The 24,405-nt window shown below is 47.9% G+C and overlaps 3 protein-coding genes across 3 annotated transcripts; 1 reads left to right on the forward strand and 2 right to left on the reverse strand.

Annotated features, from left to right (window-relative positions):
- Positions 1-8,576: 8,576 nt before the first annotated feature.
- Positions 8,577-10,448, reverse strand: LOC136167831 (cathelicidin-7-like). Its single transcript, XM_065935378.1, has 4 exons — positions 10,248-10,448; positions 9,517-9,624; positions 9,294-9,365; positions 8,577-8,693 (listed from the first exon to the last, which is right to left on the reverse strand). The coding sequence occupies exons 1-4, from the start codon at positions 10,446-10,448 to the stop codon at positions 8,577-8,579; spliced, it is 498 nt and encodes a 165-aa protein (XP_065791450.1).
- Positions 10,449-13,461: 3,013 nt separating this feature from the next.
- Positions 13,462-14,774, reverse strand: LOC136167832 (cathelicidin-1-like). The gene is given in 5 exon segments (XM_065935379.1): positions 13,462-13,551; positions 14,137-14,208; positions 14,357-14,464; positions 14,578-14,723; positions 14,726-14,774. Coding segments are annotated over 5 exon segments (465 nt in total).
- Positions 14,775-15,405: 631 nt separating this feature from the next.
- On the forward strand, positions 15,406-21,300 carry LOC136167833 (nucleoside diphosphate kinase 6-like; the record flags this gene model as incomplete). Its single annotated transcript, XM_065935380.1, has 5 exons — positions 15,406-15,747; positions 17,147-17,253; positions 18,200-18,235; positions 18,609-18,769; positions 21,290-21,300. Coding segments are annotated over exons 1-5 (405 nt in total), but the record flags the coding sequence as incomplete, so codon positions are not given.
- Between the last annotated feature and the right edge of the window lie 3,105 nt (positions 21,301-24,405).

Consider the following 24,405-nt stretch of genomic DNA (forward strand, 5'->3'; position numbering starts at 1 on the left):
TGTCTTTTAATTTCATGGCAGCAGTCACCATCCGCAGTGATTTTGGAGCCCAGAAAAATAAAGTCAGCCACTGTTTCCACTGTTTCCCCATCTGTTTGCCATGAAGAAATGGGACTGGAGGCCATGATCTTAGTTTTCTGAATGCTGAGCTTTAAGCCAACGTTTTCATTGTCTTCTTTCATTTTCATCAAGAGGCTCTTTAGTTCTTCTTAGCTTTCTGCCATAAGGGTGGTGTCATCTGCATATCTGAGCTTATTGATATTTCTCCTGGCAATCTTGATTCCAGCTTGTGCTTCCTCCAGTCCAGCGTTTCTTATGATGTACTCTGCATGTAAGTTAAATAATCAGGGTGACAAATATACAGCCTTGACATACTCCTTTTCCTATTTGGAACCATTGGTCCAAATTGGTACATTGGTAATTTTAAAAAAAAAAAGAAAAAAACACAAAGGGGTAGACACCCTCACTCTTTGATGTTCTGCTTTGCCCACCACCACCCCTCCCCACATTGGTTTTTATCAGAATGTTGTTGCTGCTACTGCTGCTGCTCATCTGGGCAAGGATCTCCTGGTTGGTGTTGATTTCCTGCACATGAATCTGGAAATAGGACGACTGCAGAGATCACGCTGGCTGAGAAGCTGCTGCCTGCCAGAGGACAGAGAGGCCAGGGATGGATTTCTGGCTTTAAATCTGAAGAAAGAGTTTTCAAAGTAGTCACAGGAAGGGTTAGCTAGGCTTTTCCTCTTTGTCATAATGTCTTATAGTCCATTCATCATTCACAACCATTAATGTCTGTCTCTGCAAGGCAAGTTTCACCAGACCTATATTTCCATTCAACCCCTTTTGACTTTTTATTTGGAAATAATTTCAAACATACAGAAAAGTTGCAAGAATAAGGACAGTACACAGAACAGCCCTGTACCCTTTACCGAAACTACCTATTGCTAAAATTTCTGTTATATATGTGTATGTACACATATATCTACATACATTTTTTAAATCAATACATACATCAATACTCTTTACCTATAAATAATTCATTGCGTGCCTGACAAAAGTAAAGATGTTCTTTTTCATAACCACAATACAGTTATCAACTCCAGTAAATTTAACATTTATAAAATACTTTAACAACTATCAGGGCTTCCATGATAATAAAGAATCTGCCTGCAATGCAGGAGACCCCGGTTCAATTCCTGGGTCAGGAAGGTCCCCTGGAGAAGGCATAGGCTACCCACTCCAGGCTACCCATTCTGGTCTAGAGAATTCCATGGACTAATCCATGGGGTTGCAAAGAGTCGGACATTACTGAGCAACTTTCACTTTAACTTAATGACTATCATATGTATTCCAGTTGTCAGCTGATCCAATAATATCCTTTATAGCATTTTCCCTACAGCACAGGATGGTCTACAATCATATTAAAATTAGTTATGTTTCCTTAGTTTCCGTTAGTGTCTCTTTCATGAGACTGGCATTTCTGAAGAACAGAGTTCTTCTTTCAGAGAATCTTTCTCATGTCTAGAATATGTATAGAACGTTCCTGACATTTTCCTATGACTAGGTTCAGATTATGTACCACAGTCAATTTTTTTTTTTTTTTTTTTTTTTTTTTAAGATTTACTTATTTTTAGGCTGTGGTGGGTCTCTGTTGCTGCTTTTGTTGCTGCACACGGGCTTTCTCTAGTGGTCGCAAGCAGGGGCTACTCTTCATTGCAGGGTGGTGGGCTTCTCATTGTGGCGGCTTCTCTGTTGCAGAGCATGGCCTCTAGGCATGCAGGCTTCAGGAGTTGCAGTGCGTGGGCTCAGCAGTTGCAGCTTGCAGGCTCTAGAACACAGGCTCAGTAGTTGTGACACACAGGCTTAGCTGCTCTGCGACATGTGGGATCTTCCTGGACCCAGGATTGAACCAGTGTCCCTTGCATCACAAGGCGGATTCTTAATCACTGGAGCACCCTTTTGTCAACTTTTACTTATTATATCTTTTATTTGAATCAAGCAAAAAAAAAAAAAAAAAAGCCCACAGTTGAACCTATTATTCTATATATTATCCCAATAAGCAATCTTCCAAGTATACATCAGAGGCATCATCAGCTTTGTAAGTATCTCCACTTAAACTAGCACAACTGAGCGACTTCACTTTCACTTTTCACTTTCATGCATTGGTGAAGGAAAGTATTCTCCAGTATTCTTGCCTGGAGAATCCCAGGGACAGAGGAGCCTAGTGGGCTGCCATCTATGGGGTCGCACAGAGTTGGACACGACTGAAGCAACTTAGCAGCAGCAGCAGCAGCACTTATACTAAAATTACCTTCTAGGCCATAACCAGTTACACTAACACATAAGTTACAACAATTTGTTTCCAACAAGAGAGAACAATCTTCATGATGAACATGGGAACGTTCTTTGTGACTTTACCTCTGAAGAGAAAGAGTGGATATACAGAGGAGTCACTCAGTCTGGATGTCTCTAATACAGAAGACAGTAGAGAATCGTGGCTAACCAGAGCACATGTGAAACCTCATTTGAATTTCCCCATTCATTATCTGTCCAACTTCACTGACTCTCTCAGAATAGAATGAAGGATGGCTAAGAAATATTGCTCTAGAGGGTCTACTGAGACCAATCAAGTCATGACCCGCACTGATCCAAAGGAAGTACTCTCTGCAGCCATCAGAGTTCTGTTCTGGGATCAGGAATAGAAGAATGGATTGCGAGCAGGTGACTAAAGCTAATTCCAATCTCTTCCTTCTTTATCACACATTTCTAACAAAACTGTTCACTTTATTCAAGAATGTATACGTATCTAGGACTTCCCTGGTGGTCCAGTGGTAAAGAATCCACTTGACGATGCAGGGACATGGGTCTGATCCTCAGTGGGAAGATTCCCCATGCTGTGAGGCAACTAAGCCCATGTGCCACAACCACTGAGCCCGTGCTCTAGAGCCTGGGAGCTCCAACTACTGAAGCCCTGACCCTAACCCGTGTGCCTGTGCTCCACAGTAAGAGAAACCACCGCGACGAGATCCATGCACCGCAACTAGAGAGTAGCCCCCGCTCACTGCCACTGGAGAAAGCCCACGCAGCAATGAAGACCTAGTGCAACCAAACATAAATGAATATATATATATCCGTAATGTTCAGAGCAAAAGTCAAGCCCTGAGTGGCCCACTCGGTTCCACATTCTTTCATAACCTACTGGCTTTCGGGTTCCATCTGTACTCTGCCCTTCGTTCACTCCAGTCTGAGCTGCATTGACCTCTGTCCTGCTGCTCTGCAGACTGGTTCCTATGTCTGGAACACCCTTCTCCCAGATATACTACTGGTGTATCCCAAGGACACAGAACTGGACTTGACATTTAATAGTTAATAAACACTTTTGAGTGAACGAGTGATAGGAGCAGAGTTAATTAAGAACGAACATGAAAGGTTAGACAGAAAACAGACACATGTTCTGTTCTCAACACTGTTAGAATCAAAGGCTCCTTGTCATAGTCTATGTTTTGTAACATCTCATTTACTGTCTTGAAATGAGATTCATATTGAATAAAATGTCCCTATACACAGAATTTAAAAAATAGTGCCCTAATCAAAATATAAATGAGAAATAAAGGAAAGTAATTGACAACAAAATACTATGCTTTTCGATATGAATTTCTTGGAAGGACTACACTAGGAGACAGTGAAGTAATCAGATGCTTATAGCTATAGGCAGGTCACAGTTACAAATGGAGACAGACATGGACAAGCCTTACTGATGACGTGTGCGTTCTACTGATGACAGACACAGGTGTGCTATATGGGTGGTAACTCAAACACTACAACCAGCAATGCCACTGGTGATATAATGTTTTTCTTTTTTCTTTTTTTTTCCCCGCTATTCCAAGCAGTGTGTGGGATCTTAGTTCCCAATCAGGGACTGAGTAAGGGCCATGGCAGTAAAAGCACCCAGCCCTAAGCACCAGACCACCAGGGAATTGCCATGTTTTTCATATTGATGAATACTTCTTGATAAAGTTCAAAACTATTTTCCTCTTGATTTACAATCTACTATGTGAAAACTACTTTACAATATTATCTAAAGTAGATTTATATTCTAGGTTCAAAGTATTATAAATAGATCCATGGCCTGGAGAGGGAAAAAAAAAAAAAACAGAAGAGGGCTAATGAATTGATACAAGCTTAAGAAACATTTTTTAAAAAAGCAGTATGTGGATCTTGTCTAGATCCTGAATCAAATTTGCAAAAGACTTCGAGATGATCAGGTAAATTTGAACACAGACCAACTATTAGAAAAGACTAAGGCACTACTGATAATTTGGTTATATGTGTTTTTAAAAAGCCGTTATTTGTTAGCTACAATGTGATATATTTAGGAGTTATACGTCACATTATTTGGGATTTGTTTTAAATAATCCAGCAGTAAAAGAAAAAAAGATATTGAGAGAAGGAAGGATAAATCAAATGTAGCAAAACAGTATAAAGCCTGAAATGGATCAAATATGATCCAAAGTTTCCATGTAAAAGATTAATTTATTAACACCTTGAGATTATATACTTCTCAGAATCAATGAAATGCATGACCATAGCGACAGAGAAGACCACCAGGTGAAACAAGTTAAAAACAAGACCAAATGACACTGGCTAGCTGAATGCAAATTTAAACGGGTGAGTCCTCACTGAGACACATGGAGAAACTAGGTGAGGATGTAAATGGAGTGAAGTGGAGTCATTAAAACTGATGAAAGCAGTTCAAAAGAGATAAAAGCCGAAAAGAGTAGAACAAATCAGAACTATTAATTCATAGCTATGCCAAATAGAGAAAAACCTTAAAAAAGCTTCTGACAGAAACTGACGTGCAACTCGCAAAATAGCAGTCTTAAGAACTCAGGAATATCCAGAATAATTTTCTATCTACCGATGGAGACAAATAATCAGTTTCAAGTTTTCAATAAATGAACAAATGTAAGATTTATGATATCACTTTGTTGTTTAGTCGCTAAGTCCAACTCTTTGTGACCCTGTAGACTGTAGAACTTATAAACCACAAAACTGGTGACTTCCTTGGTGGTCCAGTGGTTAAGAATCTGCCTTGCAATGCAGGAGACTCAGGTTCAATCCCTGGTCAGGGAACTAAGATCTCACCTGCCGTGGACCAACTAAGCCTGTCTGCCGCAACAAAAACACAGTGCAGTCGAAGTAAAATAATGATAATAGAAAGAGTCAGTTAAAAAAAATACACAAAACTGATAGGTTTAATTATACTTTAACATTTTTAACTTGTAGGGCTCAGAGGGGCCTCTTTTAATACTTTCCTCTCCTCCTTGCTCTCTGTACTCCGATCACACTGGTCTCCCTACTTCCCTATCTCGGGGTCTCAGCGCTGGTTGTTTCCCTGCCCGGAAGACTCTCTCACCACACCCACATATCTACCTTCCTTACCTCTTGCAATCTTCTGCTCACACATAGTTCCTCACAGAAGCCAACCCTGATGGCCCAACTCTGCCTCTACACCCTGGCACTCTGGATCCCCCTTATTCTGCTCTATTTATATATTTGTACATATTATACTTGGTATAATTTCCCCCCTTCCCTCATGATCCAGGTCACTCCTAGGTGGGTCATATCTACAATTCTTAATGCAGAGGAAGAAGGATGAATGGCTGGCTGGATGGGTGAGTGGGTGGAATGAAGGACAACCTAACTGTAGTATGTGGCATATATGGCATTTCAAGTCAATGAGAAAACAATGCCTCTTCAATAATTGGTGAGCACAAACTACAAACTACATGGCAGTTCAGCATATATTAAAATTACAAACGTGACTTCTAAAACAATTAGAATCTTCTTCACCTTGGTAGAAAAGAAAACCTGAGTACCAGCAGGCATTTGGTTGTAACAGATGCATCCTCCTGCCATTTCATGTTCTCAGGTCACCATCATGTCCTTAGTTTTCTCTCTACACAGCACAACCCAACCCAGGAAGGTGCCTGGTGGCTAGGGAAGAGGGGCTGAAAAAGCCATTCTGCAGGAACCGCCAACAGAATTATTAAATGTGGTAGACCAGACCCCCTCAGACAAGACAGGGTAAGAATGCCTCCAGACACATCAGCTCCTCTAGGAAGCGTCCCCAAGAGCCCAGGAAGGATCTGTCACATGCAGAAATAGCCCTTCTCCCAGCACAACGCTATCCAAGAATAATATAGAAGCTAGGGTGCCAACCACATATGTAATTATAATTTCCAGGACTACCCTGGTGGTCCCACAGGTAATACTCTGTGCTTCCACTGAAGGGACTCGTGTTCCGTCCCTGGTCAGGGAACTAAGATCCTGGACTCACGCATGCCACACGCAACACCGAGGAAAAAAGTATTCCATAGCAGCCATCTCAAATAGTTGTCTAAAAGGTGAAATTAATTTTATGGGCTTCCCAGGTAGCTCAGACGGTAAAGAACCTGCCTGCAATGCCGGGAGACCCCAACTCCAGTTGGATCCCTGGGTAGGGAAGATCCCCTGAAGAATGGAATGACAACCCACTCCAGTATTCTTTCCTGGAGAAATTCCGTGGACAGAGAAGCCTGGGGGACTACAGTCCATGGGGTCCCAAAGAGTCAGACAACACTGAGTGACTAACTTCACTTCTTCAACCCAACATATCTAAGATATTATCATTTCAAAACATATGCAATGTTAAAAGGTTATCAAGAGTTTGGATTCTTCCTCCCGCCCCCAGTAATCTCTTTGATATCAGAGGTGGTTTGCACACCTACAGCACATTTCAAAAGACGTTAAAAACACGGTTAAAGCGAAATGTAGCTTCAGCAAAATAATCACTTTGTGTCGGGAGCTTTCCCGGTGGCTCAGTTGTAAAGAACCTGCCTCCAATGCAGGACTCACAGGTTTGACCCCTGAGTAGGGAAGATTCCCTGGAGAAGGAAATGGTAACCCATTCCAGTACTCTTGCTGGGAGATCTCATGGAGAGAGGAGCCTGATGGGGTAGAGTTCAATGGGGTCGCAAGAGTCGGACGCGACTTAGCGACTGAACAACCTCGTGTCCGATGAAAACCAAGTTCTAGACTTCTTCATTCTTCAGTTAGATATTAATTAACAGGACGTAAGAATGTAGTTCTTCAGTAGCACTCGGCACAATTCAAGCGCTCAATCGCCCGCAGCGGATCTGCCGCCAGAGTGGACAGCGCAGACAGCACCCCGCGGAAAGGCGAGGCCGGGGACTCTGGGGAGGTAGCTATAAACCACAAGAACAAGGTACTGGGCAACGAGGGAGGGAACGCCGCCCCACCCACAAGGCAGGCAAGCAGCTGGGAGGGGTGGTCGCTTCCTCAGCGCGCCTCTCCACAACTCCTTAGGGAACCAGCCCCGCGACACCCAGGCCCACGCCAGGTCTGCGCCTGAGGTTCGAACGCCCCGGGACGGGGTGCGGGGGGGGGGCGGCGGTCGCTCTCTTCCTGCCTTAGCAGTTGGCCAGCCGGTCCACCTCACAGTCCGCGGGCGAGCCCAGGAACTGCTCCCGCGAGGTCCACATCTGCCACCGGCTGGGCGACGCGGCAGCAGCAAAGTTACTGGCAGTGGCATCCAGTGGCCAATAGATAGTGGAGCCCTCCCCTAGCAACCAACAACGCAAAGGCAAGGCAGTGCGTCAGCAGGAAGTGCGTCACGGCGCGGCGCGCAGCCTGCCGGGAAGCGTCGTTTGGGGCCAGAATGCGACTCTAGTGGAACGGATGAACTTTGTCTTAGCGCGTTGACCTGCTCAGTTCTCCTCTAGTATGTTTTTTGTTTTTACACCAGTACCCATAAGCAAAACATAGTGTTGTTTCCACGCTTTTAAACATTATATAAGTATCCTTATAACGTATTTGTAGCTTATTTTGTAGGGTTTTTTCTTTAATGATAAACGGTAATCCATTTATTTGTGTTCACTGCTGTTTGCTATCTATAGTAGAAACAGACCAATACTCCAATTGGATATTTTCATATGTGTCTCCTTGCACACCCATGGAGAGTTTCTCTAAGTAGCGGTTCACAAACTTTTTGCTGTAATAATCCTTTCACACTCTATAAGTATTTTCCCAGTTTCATTTGAGATATAATTGACATACAGCACTATAAATTTCAAGTGTACAGCAAAAGGAGTTGACTTACCTATACTGTGAAATGAGTGCTGCAGTAAGTTTCCTTAACTTCCATCGTCTCTTAGAGATACAAAAAAGCAAATGAGGTCTTCTCCTTGTGATGAGAACACTCAGGCTCCACTCTCTTAACAACTTTCAAATATATCCGTGTTAGCTATGGTCGTCATTACATCCTTGTACCCGCATACCCTCCTGAAAGGACGACGGCCTCACCCATCCGGGAGTTAATAGGAGTGATCTCTTGTCTGTCTGTCTCTCTCTCACACACACACATACACTCAGGAGGACTCTCAGAGTTAAGGACCTGGTCCTAGTAAGACTGAGAGGGAAGAGAAGTGAATTTCAATGTTAAGGAAGTTGTTTTCAGAAGAATTTATTTTTCAGGAACCAGAAGTCTGAACCAGGATAACCTGATCCTTAGGACTTCATCCCGTGTAGAAATATCTGGTTCTCTGCCCAATTCTCTTTACTTTGTCGAGGATTTTCTGCCCACCTCTCCGGATTTTATCCCACAGCCGGCCGAATATCCGCACACTCTGAATCTGTGAACCAGGAGGGAATAGTTGCTTTGGGGGATTGGCTCAGCATTAAAACCAGATCCCTTCCCACTTGAACACTCTGATTCCTGGGCCACATCAGGAAGCTTGGAGCCCCAGGTTACCTCCCATACGATGTATGGAGCCTGTGATTAAATTGCCACACCACAGACAGATAAGCAAACCAAGGTCCCTTAGGTGACAGGGGGCTTCCCAGATCACAAGCCCATCCCAACAAAGCTGGAAGAGAACCAGGGTTGAGGGCTCATGACTTGAGTCAATGCCTCTCAAACTTCAGCATCGACAGAAACGCCTGGAGGCTTTGTGAAAATACAAAAAGCTGCCCCCCATCCAGGAATCTGATTCAGGAGGTTTGAGTAGGCCTGCGAATCTGCCTCTATATCAGTTCCCAGGTTGGGACCCCAGTAGGGAACCACTGCTCTAAGGGGCGCAGAGCAAGGACAGGTGACCTGGGGCTTGGGGGTGGGAGGGGCCAGGGTAGGAGGACCTTTCTCTGCCCTGGATGGGGCAGCAGGTCATTGGTCCATACGAAGTTCCACAACCCACCCCTCTGGCAGTCCTTGCAGAACAGAAGGGGCCACTTACATCATTACAGGTGATGTCGGAGTCACCCCTGCTCTGGTACAGGGTGACTGTCCCCACACACTGTTTCACCAGCTGGAAAAGAAGGCTTGAGGTCAAACTAGAAACCCCAGGCCATATCTCCCAGCCACACCCCACCTCACCCCAGGAACTGCAATTCTGTCCCAAAAGTCCCTGTTCAGCTCCCTGAGAAGCATTCTCCTGCTCCTCCAGCCCCCAGGCTCACCCCATTCTCCCTGAAGTCACACTGCTCCAGGGGCTGCTGGCTCGTCCTGGGGCATATGGTCTCCTTCACCCTGAAGCTTGCAGGCTTTCGAGCACTGTGGTCCTCCACCTGGTCACAGATCAAAGTGGGGAGACTGGGCTCAGGTTCATGTTTCCTTCTCTGATCTGTCTCCCCGCCCGCACCCAGACGGCAGTCTCTCCAGGCCCCTGTGTGTCCGGCCCTGGGCTTGGTGCTGGGAGCCCAGGGGAGGGGACAGAGGCCGTCCCCAGCCTCACGAGCACCCAGAAAGCAGGAGTGGACCTCACGGCAGCACTGAGGGCAGCGCCTCCCCACAGAGGGGCTGAGGGAGGTCAGGGCCGCCTGCAGGGAGAGCCCTTGTACCTGGAACCTCCAGGCTGACAGAGGCCTCCCTGGGAGGGAGACACCAAGGTGCAGAGGGGCTTCAGCAGGGACGTCACCTCACAGAGCCTGTGACCCCCTCCATCCCTGGAGCTCCCGAAAGCCCTGGGAGCCAGGTGTGCCGGGCGCCTGTTCCCACAGCAGAGATGCCAAGGCAGGAAGCCTGGTGCTGGAGGGGATCCAGGCCTGGGATAGTTTCCTAGAACAGGTGGGAATCCACCAAGAGGGAGAAGTGCCTTCCTGACAGGAGGTACAGCCTGAGCGAAGGGAGGGACAGTGTGGCCAAGGATGTCAGGAGACAGATCCCCTTCCCAGCCCCCTCCCCAACTCACATCCTGCTCTGGAGGCGGGTCTAGCTCCAGGAGGCGGTAGAGATTAGCTTCTGAGGACTGTTCATTGAACTGATCCACAGCACGAAGCACAGCTCTCCTGTAGCTGTAGGACTGGGCGCTGGCCGGGGGCAGCACTAGTCCCAGCAGCAGTAGCCACAGTGACCACCGTCCCAGGCAGAGGCCGGCCCTCTGGGTCTCCATGGTCCCCAAACTGCCTCCTCCCAGCCTGAGGGACCCTTCTTTTATGCTCGGTCTGAGCTCTGATGCAAAGGCTCAACCAGGAGCCTTCCTGACCCGCCCCATCCTGCCCTCCTCCCAGGGTGTGAGGTGGACTTGCCTCAGCCCCTGCTGTTGCTTCATGGGATTGCTGGGCAGTGGGCAGGGAGGCCCCTGAACAAGGTGAAGTAAGGGTTTCTCCATCTCCCGGTCAATGTCTTGGCCTCTGCTGGGGTCCATGGGAAGTGTCACAGGGAGGTTTGCTCAAGAAGATTGTGTCCTCCAGGAGAGGGAGGGACCACACACTCTCTGCATCTCCTCGGCTTCCGGTCTATGGTCTCTCAAGATTCAGGGTAAAGGAGTGTGTTGAGCACTCAACCTTCAGCTCTCAGTACTGCCTAGGACCCAATAGGGCGTCATTTAATGATGTCTGACAGTACTACTCACACCTTAAGACGTATACACACAGCCTGTCCCTAGGCAGACACACGCCCACACCATCTTTTTCTCTGTGCCCAGGCCCAGGGAGTGAGTTCCATTTCTCCTCTCTCCTGGATTCCTCTTCATTCCTTTTCTCAGTCTACTAATGTCTTGTCCTCAGACCCCACAAAACGTGACCTATTGTCCTGGCCCCTCCCCAGCAGAGCCTGAGGAAGTGTTCCCTACACCACCTCCAACAATTCTTTGCTGGCTTACATCAAGCCCATAACAGGCTGACCAGCTCTGCCTAGATCCAGAGGCCACACTCAAGCCTTGTCTTATCAGCACAGGTTCTGGGGACACTCTGTCCTCCTGAAATTGCCCCTGACCAATAGTCCCCTGTCCCTACTCTCCTGGGTCCCCTCCTCCCTGCGTGTTCCTGCTGACTCTCCTCCACGGACTCTCCTCTTAGGAGACAGGGCTGGCTCAGGTGCATCTGGGCTGCTTCACCTCCCAGTCCTCAAATGTTCTGGGACGGCCCTCCTGAAGAAACCAGTTCTCATGCACATCATCACTGCTCTGTGCCTCTGGTTCAAGACTCCCAAGAATGCCCTGGTTGTCTTCACTGGACTGTTGGCGGGGTGCTATCGCAGGAGCCCTGAGCTGGAAGCCTGGAAGCCCAACCTGCTCCTTCTTCCTCCTGAGGACACTCCCCTTACCTGCCGCCAACCCTGCCCTAGTCCTACTCCTGCCTTCTCCCCTTTGAGCGAAGCCACAACCTCCAGACTCCACGTTCCAGAAGCTGGAGAGCACCGGTTTCTCCCTGACCACTGCCCACCCTCCACGCTATTCTCTAGGGCTCCAATACACCGCCCATTTGACCATGTCACCCACTGCCTCCAGAGCCCACACCAACCCCACCTGGCATCAGGGCCTAAACGGTTGCTGTTCTTACTTGTCATCACCCCGTGCCTGTGGGACTCCGGTGTCAGGCTGCCCTGTCCACCCAACCCCTCAGGCCACTCAGAGCCTCCAGTTTGTCTCCCATCTCTGCCCCTGATCCCACTGTTAACCCAGGTCTTCCTCCTTGGGAAGCCTTCAGGGATCTTCAGGCATAGAAGCCACCTCCTCCTTTTTTCTGACATAGGACATCAGTCTTCAGGACATCCCTTCTAATTTGACTCCCAAGTGACTCCATGTCCAGTCATCCGGTTGAGTCACCAAGCAGAGTGGCCAGCCCTGAGGTGTGGAGAGAGTTCAACTGGGAGAGATAATAAGCCTAAATGTTAGAGGGTCCCAGAGGCCATGAGGCAAATTCTAATCTAGTTTCCCGTGGGATGGCCACGGGACTGCAGTTCGGGGGTAGTAGCTCTTGGCCACTGTCGGCCTCTGGGACTCGGGACAATTATCTGGGAAACCATGGAAGATGGCAGCTGAATGGATGGTGGTGGTTACACACTCAGCCTTGAAAAAGGAAGGAGAAGTGGGCTTCCATGAAACCTGCTTTCCATGTCCAGGTTTGACCCTAGGCTGTTGTCAAGCAGCCTCTTGGTCAAGCTGGATCATTTTCCCACATCAAAGATGAAAAGGGCCATGATTACAATAGAACATAATTAGTAATACATGTAGTGACTGATGTCTGGTACCAGGAACAATCTCTCTGTGCTTTCATGCCTCTCGGCCTTTCACTCTTACACTCTTCAGACTGAAGTCCTCTTCCCCCATCCATCCCCGATCCTTCGGAGGGTCCCACATCCGAGTTCTCAGGCTGCACTTCCTGTGATGCGAAGGGTGAACCTTCCATGCCTCCAGCATGCAGCTTTCCTGGCTTAGTCCTCACAGCCTGTCAGAAGTGAGGTCTGCTCAGGAGAGACATCATAGTCCTCATCTTAGAGTGTTTGCCCCCGCCGCTACACCTGGTCCTTGAGAAATCCACATGCACCTTTTCCCCAGCAAACTCAGGTGTGAGCCAGGATCCTGCATCGCCCCTCCTCTGCTCCTTCCAGCCAGCGTCATGTCCATGAGACTCATGGGCATTGCACCTGCAGGCTTAGCCCTGAGAATCAACTGCGTCTCTGAGTGCTTCAAAGGTCAGAAGCCTGGCCCCTCGTGGACTGTCAGCTCCGTGTGAGCAGGGTCAGCATTCCCACCAGCACTGCACACACAGCAGGTCTCCTTAGGTCCGACTGGGTGTTGGAGGAGGGCAGGGGCAGGTGAAGGGCTTGGGACGAACCCAAGGATGGATCTCCTGGGGCTGCTGTCTCCCGCGTGCCCTCCTGGAAGGAACAGGGGCCTCACCCTCCTCTGTGTTCACAGGAGGGATCTCACACAACATACACTCATGTACACACACAGAGACACACACAGACACACACACACACTCACACATACATACACACACGAGATATGGAATAGTTAGATTATTTCTTGATAAGCGTGAGGAGAGGAGACAATGAAATTGAGGCCTGGAGGATAGTCATATCACAAGAATTTATTTTTCAGATCCAGTAGCATGAGGCAGAGCTAGAAAACCCTTAAGATTCTTTTCTGCCTTATGATGGAAATCTTCAGGTGCTGATTATCTGCAAACCCTTATCACGACGAAGTGACATACTCGGGCTGCTTGTGGAGGCGCCCATGGTTGCTTTGTTATCCTGATGCTCTGGTGCTGTGAAACAGAAAGGAACACAGGCTGCTTGTTGGTACTGCATCACCATCAACCCAACATCCTTCCCTACCTGCACCTCCCATTTCCAGGGTCACACCAGGCTCCTCGGGCAGCAGTTCACCTCTGGCTGTGATATTTGGAGCATGAGGTGGAATCGCCACACTCACAGATAGATGAGGACACTGAGGGAAGACAAGGGCTTCCCAGAGTCACAAGCCCATCCCAGCAAAGCTGGAAGGGAGCATTAATTGAGAGTTTGTGACTCTCAAAACTTTCGGTCGGTCAGAGTCCCTGAAAGTCTTGGGAAAAGACAAATGATCAGACCCCACCCCAGAGACCGGCTTAGTTTCTCTGAATGGGGCTGATAATCTGCCTTTCTGACAAGTTCTCTGGGTGGAGAACCCAGTAGAGAACCACTGCTGTTAGGGACACACAGCCAGGACTGGAGACCTGGGGCTCAGGGAGGGAGGGGGCAGGGTAGGAGGGCCTTTCTCTGCCCTGGATGGGGCAGCGGGTCATTGATCCAAAGGAAGTTCCACAACCCACCCCCACGGCAGTTCCCGCAGTACAGAAGGGGCCACTTACATTATTACAGGTGATGTCGAAGTTACCCCTGACCTGGTCCAGGGTGACTGTCCCCTCACACCGTTTCAGCAGCTGGAAAGGGAGGCCCAAGGTCAAAGTGGAACCAGCCACCCCCAGGCCATGACCTCCCAACCTCATACCAGGGGCGGGGAATCTTGCTGGAAGTGCCCTGTTCAGCCATGTGGGAAGCATCCTCCTTGCCCCCAGCCCCCAGGCTGACCCCATTCTCCTTGAAGTCACACTGCTCCGGGGGCTGCTGGGTGGTCCTGGAACACACGGTCTCCTTCACCCTGAAGCTCACCTGCTTCGGGGTGTCTGGGTCTTCATCCTGGTCAAGGATCAGAGTGGGGAGACTGGGCTCAGGCTCAGGCTTCCCTCTCTGCTCTGTGTCCCCGCTCGCCCACCTAGTGGTTCCCTTCCCCAGCCCCCTCCCTGACTCACATCCTGAGGAGGCTGGTCCAGCTCGATAAGACGGTAAATATTAGGTTGTGAGGAATGCTCATTGAGCTGATCCACAGCACGAAGCACGGCCTCCCTGTAGCTGAGGGCCTGGGCGCTGGCCGAGGGCAGCACGAGTCCCAGGAGTGGAGACACAGTGACCAGTGTCTCAGCGAGAGGCTGGCCCTCTGGGTCTCCATGGTCCCCAACCTGCCTCCTCCCAGCCCGAGGGACCCCCTTTTATGCTCAGCCTGGGCCTGATGCAAAGACTCAACCTGATCTGCCCCATCCCTGCCCTCCTCCCAGGGTGCGAGGTGGACTTGCCTCAGCCCCTGCTGTTGCTTCATGGGATTGCTGGGCAGCAGGCAGGGAGGCCCCTGTGCAAGGTGAAGAAATGGTTTCTCCATCTCCCTGACAATATCTCGGCCTCTCCTGAGGTCCGTGGAAGTGTCACAGGCAGGGTTGCTCAAAGGAGTTGAGTCCTCCAGGAAAGGGAGGGACCAGGCACGGTCTACATCCCCTCTGACTCCACACCATGGGCTCCTCAGGATTCGGGGTAAAAGAGTGTATTCAGGAGTCAGCCTCCAACACTTGGCACTGCCTGGAACCCAGTAGAGAGTCACTTAACATTTGGTGAGGGGATACAGTACCACATCTAAAGATGTCCACACCAGAATTGATGGGAGAGCACTGTGTGACCATACCCTTGTGGCTAGGCTCTTTGGGAATGTAAATTGTAAATCCTCTGTAAAACACAAAAGATAGGAAGGGAAGGGAGTACTGGCAGAGACAGATCATGTTTAAACTTGAACTTCTCCTGAATGGGTCACTCCTTTGCAGGGTTACAGTTGCATTAACAACATTATGTCCCCCAGTGGGCAACTTGAGGGCCCCTGTACTAGTCCTTTCCCTCAATCCCATGATCCCAATGGGCAGTTAAATACTAAGCAACTGTCATCTGCTTTATGAATGTCAGAAGGGAGAGCCCTAGTTGACTTGCAAGACTGCGTGGCTCCAGAGTAAGAAGGATGGGGAGTGTAACACTCATGAGTCTCTAATCTGGCTCTCTGGTGCAGGAGGGAGATGACCTCGATCTTGCGGAGCCCGCAGGCTCTCCAGCTCACTCTGGCCCTCATCAAGCCGGATGCAGTTGCTCACCCCCTGATTCTGGAGGTAAGAACACGTCCTAAGCCTCTACTGTATGCCCTGGGCATTGCTTCTGTTTCAGCTGCCACAGGGCCATTTGTGAAGACTGACAACACAGTCCTCTGCTAGATGGTGTGGAGGCAAAGCTAGACGTCGTCGATGCTGACCCCAAGGAGACTAAAAATCTGTTGGAGAACTGAGGCAGATATAAAATATAACCAACCACTGGTAGTCCAGTGCTGAAGAATCCGCCTTGATGCAGGGAACATAGGTTTGGTCTGTGGTCAGAGAACCAAGATCCCACTGAGACTGGGGAACTAAGATGGGGCAACTAAGTCCACGTGCCACAACTCCTCAAGGCCACGGGCCACAGCAAATGATTCCACATGAAGCAGTGAGGATCCTGCGGGCTGCAACTTAGACCCCAGGCTCTGTGCAGCGCTTAGTGACTCAGCCACGTCCGACTGTCTGCAGCCCCATGGACTGTAGCCCCCAGGCTCCTCTGTGCATAGGAATTCTCCAGACAAGAATACTGGAATGGGTTTCTATGCCCTCATCCAGGGGATCTTCCCAACCCAGGAATGGAATCCAGGTCTCTGCCTTGCAGGCAGATTCTTTAAATGCATACAGTCAAGAAACAAATAAATAAAATATTTTTTTAAAAAAATTAAACAAAGGCTCTAATACAGTAAGAAGAACCAAACCTCAGGGCAGTGTGTGTATACTAGTTGTCTATTGCGTATGTGCTCAGTCGTGTCCGGCTCTTTGCAACTCCATGGATTGTAGCGTGCCAGGCTCCTCTGTCCATGGAATTTTCCAGGCAAGAAGACTGGAGTGGATTGCTGTTTCATCCTCCAGGGAATCTTCCTGACCCAGAGATCAAACCCTTGTCTCCTGTGTCTCCTGCATTGCAGGCAAATTCTGTACCACTGCACCACCTGGGAAGGAAGGCCCAGTTCTGTATTGCTGCATAAGAAATTACCACACACTTAGCAGCTTAAAACAGCATTCATTACTTCATAGTTCTAGAATGTAGAGGTCCAGTAGGTTTGGCTGAGGGCTGGGTTCTCGCCTGAGGGTTTCACAAAGCCGAAGTCCAGGTATCAACTGACTGGGCCCTTATCTCTAGGGTGTGGGAAGAATCCATTTTGAAGCTCATTCAGAATGGCAGAATTTGATTTCTGGGACTATAGGACTGAGGTCCCCATGTCCTAGCTGGCCTTCAGGTGGGGACTACCAGTTTTAGTGACTACTCACATTCCTCATACATGACTCACTCCCATCTTCAAGATAGCAACAGGGAGTCTCTTTTCTTCAAGTTTTAGGCTGTAAAGGTTCCCCAGGAGTCTTTTGGTTAGCCTGGGTCTCCAGGTCACTCAGATGCTCCCTGTCACTGACTTTTATCTTTGGGATGGCGTTTATCCAGGCTGTTCATCAGCAGATTCTGAGCAACAAGTTCCTTATTGTGCGAATGAGAGAACTTCTGTGGAGAAAGGAAGACTGCCGGAAGTTTTACCGAGAGCATGAAGGTAGGAGCCAAGCATCCTCTGAGCGGGAGGCTTCTCTATCCCTGGAAAGATTTTACCGACACCCAAGTCAGGTTCGCACTGATGTCAGTTAGGTCACTCAGTGTGTCTGACTCTTTGTGACCCTGTGGACTGCAGCATGCCAGACTTCCCTGTCCATCACCAACTCCCGGGAGCTTGCTCAAAGTCATGTCCATCGAGTGGGTGATGCCATCCAACCATCTCATCCTCTGTCGCACCCTCCTCCTCCTGCCTTCAGTCCTGGCATCAGGGTCTTTCCCAGTGAGTCAGTTCTTCACATCAGGTGGCCAAAATATTGGAGTTTCAGCATCAGTCCTTCCAGTGAACATTCAGGACTGATTTCCTTTAGGATTAAGTGGTCTGATCTCCTTGCAGTGCAAGGGACTCTCAGGAGTCTTCTCCCAACACCACAGTTCAAAAGCATCAATTCTTCGGCATTCAGCTTTCTTTATAGTCCAACTCTCACATCCATACATGACTACTGTACTTACCAACCGTAAAATTCAGCCAGTCTTCTTAAGAGTGGATTGATAACACGAACTTCTCATGATTATCAATGTTTTTAAAATATTTTCTAGGAGGGTTATGGTACAAAAAGAAATTTAGTCTTCTATCCTGATAGAATCACTTGTCAACAATTGACTCTGTCAAATACTGTCCAAAGGCTCATGATTTCATTTCATTTCCCAGCAACCCCATGAGGTAGCTATTATGTCCCCAGCACACAGATTAGGAAACTAAGGTAGGGAAGTTACTGATTTACCCGAAACTACACAGGTGGTAAGTTGGAGTGCCTGGGTTCAGACCCAGGTAAGTCAGACTCCCTGTTCCTTTCTCGAAAACAGTGATTGTTCCCTCCTCTAGGGAGGCAGTAGTACAAAAAGTTCTCTTGGCACTGGTGTCTTAATGGAGGTGCTCTCTCCTTGCAGGGCATTTTTCTATCAGCGGCTGGTGGAATTCATGGCCAGGTATTTCTCATTTTAGTTCCAACATCTTCATCCACTGAGACTTATTTCCCCTGCCCCCCTAAGTAGATTTATTAATTTTATTTGCCACTCTTTAAAGTTGTAAGCAGTGTCGAGGGTCTGAAGAAACATGGGTTCGGGCCGAGACTGACCCCGTGGCCACCTGTTCTGAGGTGCTTACTGATCCAGGGGCTGTAGAAGAGTGTTGTTGAATGCTTCCTAACAACTCAGCTGTCTCGGTGGCCTTTCTTCCTCAGCGGCCTTCTGTCAACTCTTTGACACAGTACTCAGCTAGAAAGCAAGGGGACTCAGGATGTCCAGTGTGCCCTCCTGAACCCAGAGCCAGATGCCTGACATGTACTCCCTTGGTTCACAGTGGGCCGATCCGAGCCTACATCCTCACCCACAAGGACGCCATCCAGCTCTGGAGGACTGTGATGGGACCCACCAGAGTGTTTCGAGCACGTCACGTGGCCCCAGATTCAATTCGTGGGAGTTTCGGCCTCACCGACACCCGTAACACAACCCACGGCTCAGGTGAGGCTGCCTCCTGTGTCCACAGTATTCAAAGGGAACTTGGTTCAAGGACGCTGGGCAGGCTGGATGGTGGGGTTGAAAGGCAGGTCCCCCAGGGAGCTTTCCTCCCAGTTGGGTTTCTGGCCATTTGTGGTGACCTTGGCAGATGTGGCCCAGGACTTAGGGGTGGGAGAAGTACAGGCTCTGAAGCCGATTATGACTGCTTCTTGCATCTACCCGCACTCCCTATGAGAACCCCTTCTCTTTCTGTCCTCCCCTTACAGACTCAGTGGTTTCAGCCAGTAGAGAGATTGCAGCCTTCTTCCCCGATTTCAGTGAACAGCGCTGGTACGAGGAGGAGGAGCCCCAGTTGCGCTGTGGCCCTGTGCACTACAGTCCCGAGGGTGGCATCCACTTTGCTCCTGACCCAGGCCTGAGAGTTTGTGAAGACTGGGGCATCGCCCAAACTTCTCCACAGACCTCTGGTCCCAGAGCAGTCTTCTAGGACTGCTTGCGCCATCTCTGCTGGCCATCAACACCTACGTGAGGGCCTAAGCTCCTCACTGCCACCTCTTCTAGAATCTACTATCTACCTCATCTCTGGAATGTTCATGGCTGGTTCAGAGGAATGATGACTCCTCTTTTTCAGGGAACTGTTCATCATTTTCAAGGAGAAGCTTGCGCAGCTGACTTGCCTGAAAAATGCAGTGACTCTCTATTAGTCTCGTTTGGTCTGTTTTCCTTAATAAAAGTCACTGTGCTACTGAATGAAGGCTGGGAGCACTACTCGAGGCGCTTTCTCTCTCTCCTTAACTGGAGTAATTAAACCCATCCTAAGTCAAGTTTCTGGTTTATGCTAAGTGAAGAGAGAGTCAAAATCTCCCAGGAGGTTCACATGGCGTACAGCTTATGTAGAGCACAAAGGCCACTGGCATAAACCTGCATCCTAGAAGAAGGGGCACCTTTGGTTTGAGCAAAAGTATGTCTGCCAGTAGTGGCATATTGTTATGACTTTTTTTTTTTTTTCTGATTTGCACAGAGCCACTAATGGTAGCCATGTCTTTGCTATAGCTGAGGATGACAGTTACCTACTGCTATGACAAACCACCTCAAGATTTCATGGCTTAAAACCATAATGACTGAACTTGTCTATATGTCTATGGATGAGCTGGGTGATTCTGCTGGGCTCACCTGGACGCATATGGCTGTGTTCAGCAGTTGGATCCAGCATGGTCTTTCCTCCTGAGCTGCTGCTTTGCAGGGTTATTTCAAGTTTCCAAGAAAGCAGGCCTCCATTCACGAGCTTATCGAGCTTCCAAAGCAAGTCACATGGTCAAGCCCAGAGTCCATGTGGGAAGCAACTGCACAGGGCACAGATGCAGGGAGGTGTGAATCACGAGGGAGCATTACCATGACAATCTACAATCTGAAAGTGAACAGGCTTGAATTTATATAGAGAACTTATGGAAACAAGTATTTGCACAAGCCAGGAAAAGACAGAAATAGCAAGAGAAGGACGGCTGAAGCCTTGCCCACATACTTGCATTCATCAGGCTTCTCTCCTGAGTGTGTCCTCTGGTGTGTGTTGAGGAATGTCTTGGGACTAGGCCCCCACCCACACTCCCTGTGAACAAAAGGCTTCTCACCTGAAGGTGTCCTGAGGTGTGATTTCTCCCTAAAGTCTTGGCCACAGTTCCTGCACACGTAAGGTTTATGCCCTCTGTGAATCCTCTGGTGCTTAATGAGGGCTGACTTTTCACTAATACCTCACCCACACAGCACGCACACAAAGGGCTTCTCCCTTGTGTGTGTCCTCTGATGCAGTGTGACTTGAGGCTAAAAGCACACATAAACCTTCTCCCCTGAGTGCATACTCTGGTGGTTTTAAGGGGCAACATCTAAAAAGCCTGGCCCACGCTTCCTACGTATTTAAGGCTTTTCCCTGTGTGTCCTCTGATGTCTGATGAATGTGACTTCTGACTAAAGCTTCACCAACACTCTGCACACAGATGTTCCCTCCCCATGACAGCCTGCATCTGAAGAAATTTTACTTCTGGCTAAAATCCAGTCCACACTCTCCAAACTGGACTGCTCCAGATCCTGAGATTCTACCCTCTCCAGAACATTGTCTGTTTCCCCAGAGCTTACCTTCTGGGCTGGACTGCGCTGCACCTTCAACACAGTTACCTCCCTGAGAGTTTACTGGTGGTCCCTGGGATGGGCTACAGAAAACCACTGAAGATCTGCTGTCATTGGTTCAGTTCAGTTCAGTTCAGTTGCTCAGTCGTGTCTGACTCTCTGCGACCCCATGAACCACAATACACCAGGCCTCCCTGTCTATCACGAACTCCCTGAGTCCACCCAAACCCATGTCCATTGTGTCGGTGATGCCATCCAACCATCTCATCCTCTGTCGTCCCCTTCTCCTGCCCTCAATCTTTCCCAGCATCAGGGTCTTTTCAAATGTGTCAGCTCTCCATATCAGGTAGCCAAAGTATTGGAGTTTCAGCTTCAACATCAGTCCCTCCAATGAACACCCAGGACTGATCTCCTTTAGGATGGACTGGCTGGATCTCCTTGCAGTCCAAGGGACTCTCAAGAGTCTTCTCCAACACCACAGTTCAAGAGCATCAATTTTTTGGCATTCAGCTTTCTTCACAGTCCAATTCTCACATCCATACATGACCACTGGAAAAACCATAGCCTTGACTAGATGGACCTTTGTTGGCAAAGTAATGTCTCTGCTTTTTAATATGCTATCTAGGTTGGTCATAACTTTCCTCCCAAGGAGTAAGTGTCTTTTAATTTCATGGCAGCAGTCACCATCCGCAGTGATTTTGGAGCCCAGAAAAATAAAGTCAGCCACTGTTTCCACTGTTTCCCCATCTGTTTGCCATGAAGAAATGGGACTGGAGGCCATGATCTTAGTTTTCTGAATGCTGAGCTTTAAGCCAACGTTTTCATTGTCTTCTTTCATTTTCATCAAGAGGCTCTTTAGTTCTTCTTAGCTTTCTGCCATAAGGGTAGTGTCATCTGCATATCTGAGTTTATTGATATTTCTCCTGGCAATCTTGATTCTAGCTTGTGCTTCCTCCAGTCCAGCGTTTCTTATGATGTACTCTGCATGTAAGTTAAATAATCAGGGTGAGAAATATACAGCCTTGACATACTCCTCTTCCTATTTGGAACCATTGGTCCAAATTGGTACATTGGTACTTTAAAAAAAAAGAAAAAAACACAAAGGGGTAGACACCCTCACTCTTTGATGTTCTGCTTTGCCCACCACCACCCCTCCCCACATTGGTTTTTATCAGAATGTTGTTGCTGCTACTGCTGCTGCTCATCTGGGCAAGGATCTCCTGGTTGGTGTTGATTTCCTGCACATGAATCTGGAAATAGGACGACTGCAGAGATCACGCTGGCTGAGAAGCTGCTGCCTGCCAGAGGACAGAGAGGCCAGGGATGGATTTCTGGCTTTAAATCTGAAGAAAGAGTTTTCAAAGTAGTCACAGGAAGGGTTAGCTAGGCTTTTCCTCTTTGTCATAATGTCTTATAGTCCATTCATCATTCACAACCATTAATGTCTGTCTCTGCAAGGCAAGTTTCACCAGACCTATATTTCCATTCAACCCCTTTTGACTTTTTATTTGGAAATAATTTCAAACATACAGAGAAGTTGCAAGAATAAGGACAGTACACGGAACAGCTCTTACCTTTTACCCAAACTACCTATTGTTAAAATTTGTATATGTGTGTGTGTACATGTATATGTACATACATTTTTTTCTTTGAATTAATGCATACATCAATACTCTTTACCTATAAATACTTCATTGTGTGTCTGACAAAAGTAGGGATATTCTTTTTCATAACCACAATACAGTTATCAACTCCAGTAAATTTAACATTTATGTAATACTTTAACAACTAGGAGGGCTTCCCTGGTAGTAAAGAGTCCGCCTGCAATGCAGGAGACCCCGGTTCAATTCCTGGGTCAGGAAGGTCCCCTGGAGAAGGCATAGGCTACCCACTCCAGTATTCTTGGGCTTCCCTTGTCATTCACCTGGTAAAGAATCCACCTGCAATGCGGGAGACCTGGGTTCGATCCCTGGGTTGGGAGGATCCCCTGGAAGGGAAAGGAAAGGCTACCCACTCCAGGCTACCCATTCTCTCCTAGAGAATTCCATGGACTATATAGTTCATGGGGTTGCAAAGAGTCAGACACGACTGAGCAACTTTCACTTTAATGACTATCATATGTATTCCAGTTGTCAGCTGACCCAGTAATATCCTTTATAGCATTTTCCCTACAGCACAGGATGGTCTACAATCATATTAAAATTAGTTATGTTTCCTTAGTTTCCATTAGTGTCTCTTTCATGAGACTGGCATTTCTGAAGAACAGAGTTCTTTTTTCAGAGAATCTTTCTCATGTTTAGAATATGTATAGAATGTTCCTGACATCTTCCTATGATTAGGTTCAGATTATGTAACCCAGTCAATTTTTTTTAATGTTTATGTATTTTATTCTTAGGCTGTGGTGGGTCTCTGTTGCTGCTTTTGTTGCTGCACACGGGCTTTCTCTAGTGGTCGCAAGCAGGGGCTACTCTTCATTGCAGGGTGGTGGGCTTCTCATTGTGGCAGCTTCTCTGTTGCAGAGCATGGTCTCTAGGCATGCAGGCTTCAGGAGTTGCAGTGCGTGGGCTCAGCAGTTGCAGCTTGCGGGCTCCAGAACACAGGCTCAGTAGTTGTGACACACAGGATTAGCTGCTCTGCGACATGTGGGATCTTCCTGGACCCGGGACTGAGCCAGTGTCCCTTGCATCACAAGGCGGATTCTCAATCACTGGACCACCCTTTAGTCAATTTTTACTTATTACATCTTTTATTTGAATCAAACAAACAAACAAAAAACCCCACAGTAGAACGTATTATTCTATATATTATTCGAAAAAGGAATCTTCCAAGTAAACATCAGAGGCATCGTCAGCTTTGTAAGTATCTACACTTATACTAAAATTATCTTCTAGGCCATAACCAGTTACACTAACTACAACAGTTACACTAAGCTACAACAATTTGTTTCCAACGAGAGAGAACAGTCTTCATGACAAATATGGGAATGTTCTTTGTGACTTTTTCTCTGAAGAGAAAGAGTGGATATACAGAGGAGTCACTCAGTCTGGATGTCTCTAATACAGAAGACAGTAGAGAATCGTGGCTAACCAGAGCACATGTGAAACCTCATTTGAATTTCCCCATTCATTATCTGTCCAACTTCACTGACTCTCTCAGGATAGAATGAAGGATGGCTAAGAAATATTGCTCTAGAGGGTCTACTGTGCCCAATCAAGTCAGGACCCGCACTGATCTGAAGGAAGTACTCTCTGCAGCCATGAGAGTTCTGTTCTGGGATCAGGACTAGAAGAATGGATTGGGAGCAGGTGACTAAAGTTAATTCCAATCTCTTCCTTCTTTATCGCACATTTCTAATAAAACTGTTCACTTTATTCAAGAATGTATACGTATCCAGCACTTCCCTAGTGGTAGTCAAAGAATTCACTTGACGATGCAGGGACACAGGTCTGATCCTCGGTGGGAAGATTCCCCATGCTGTGAGGCAACTAAGCCCATGTGCCACAACCACTGAGCCCGTG

This window comes from Muntiacus reevesi, chromosome 4 (assembly GCF_963930625.1).
Source record: "Muntiacus reevesi chromosome 4, mMunRee1.1, whole genome shotgun sequence".
NCBI lineage: Eukaryota > Metazoa > Chordata > Mammalia > Artiodactyla > Cervidae > Muntiacus > Muntiacus reevesi.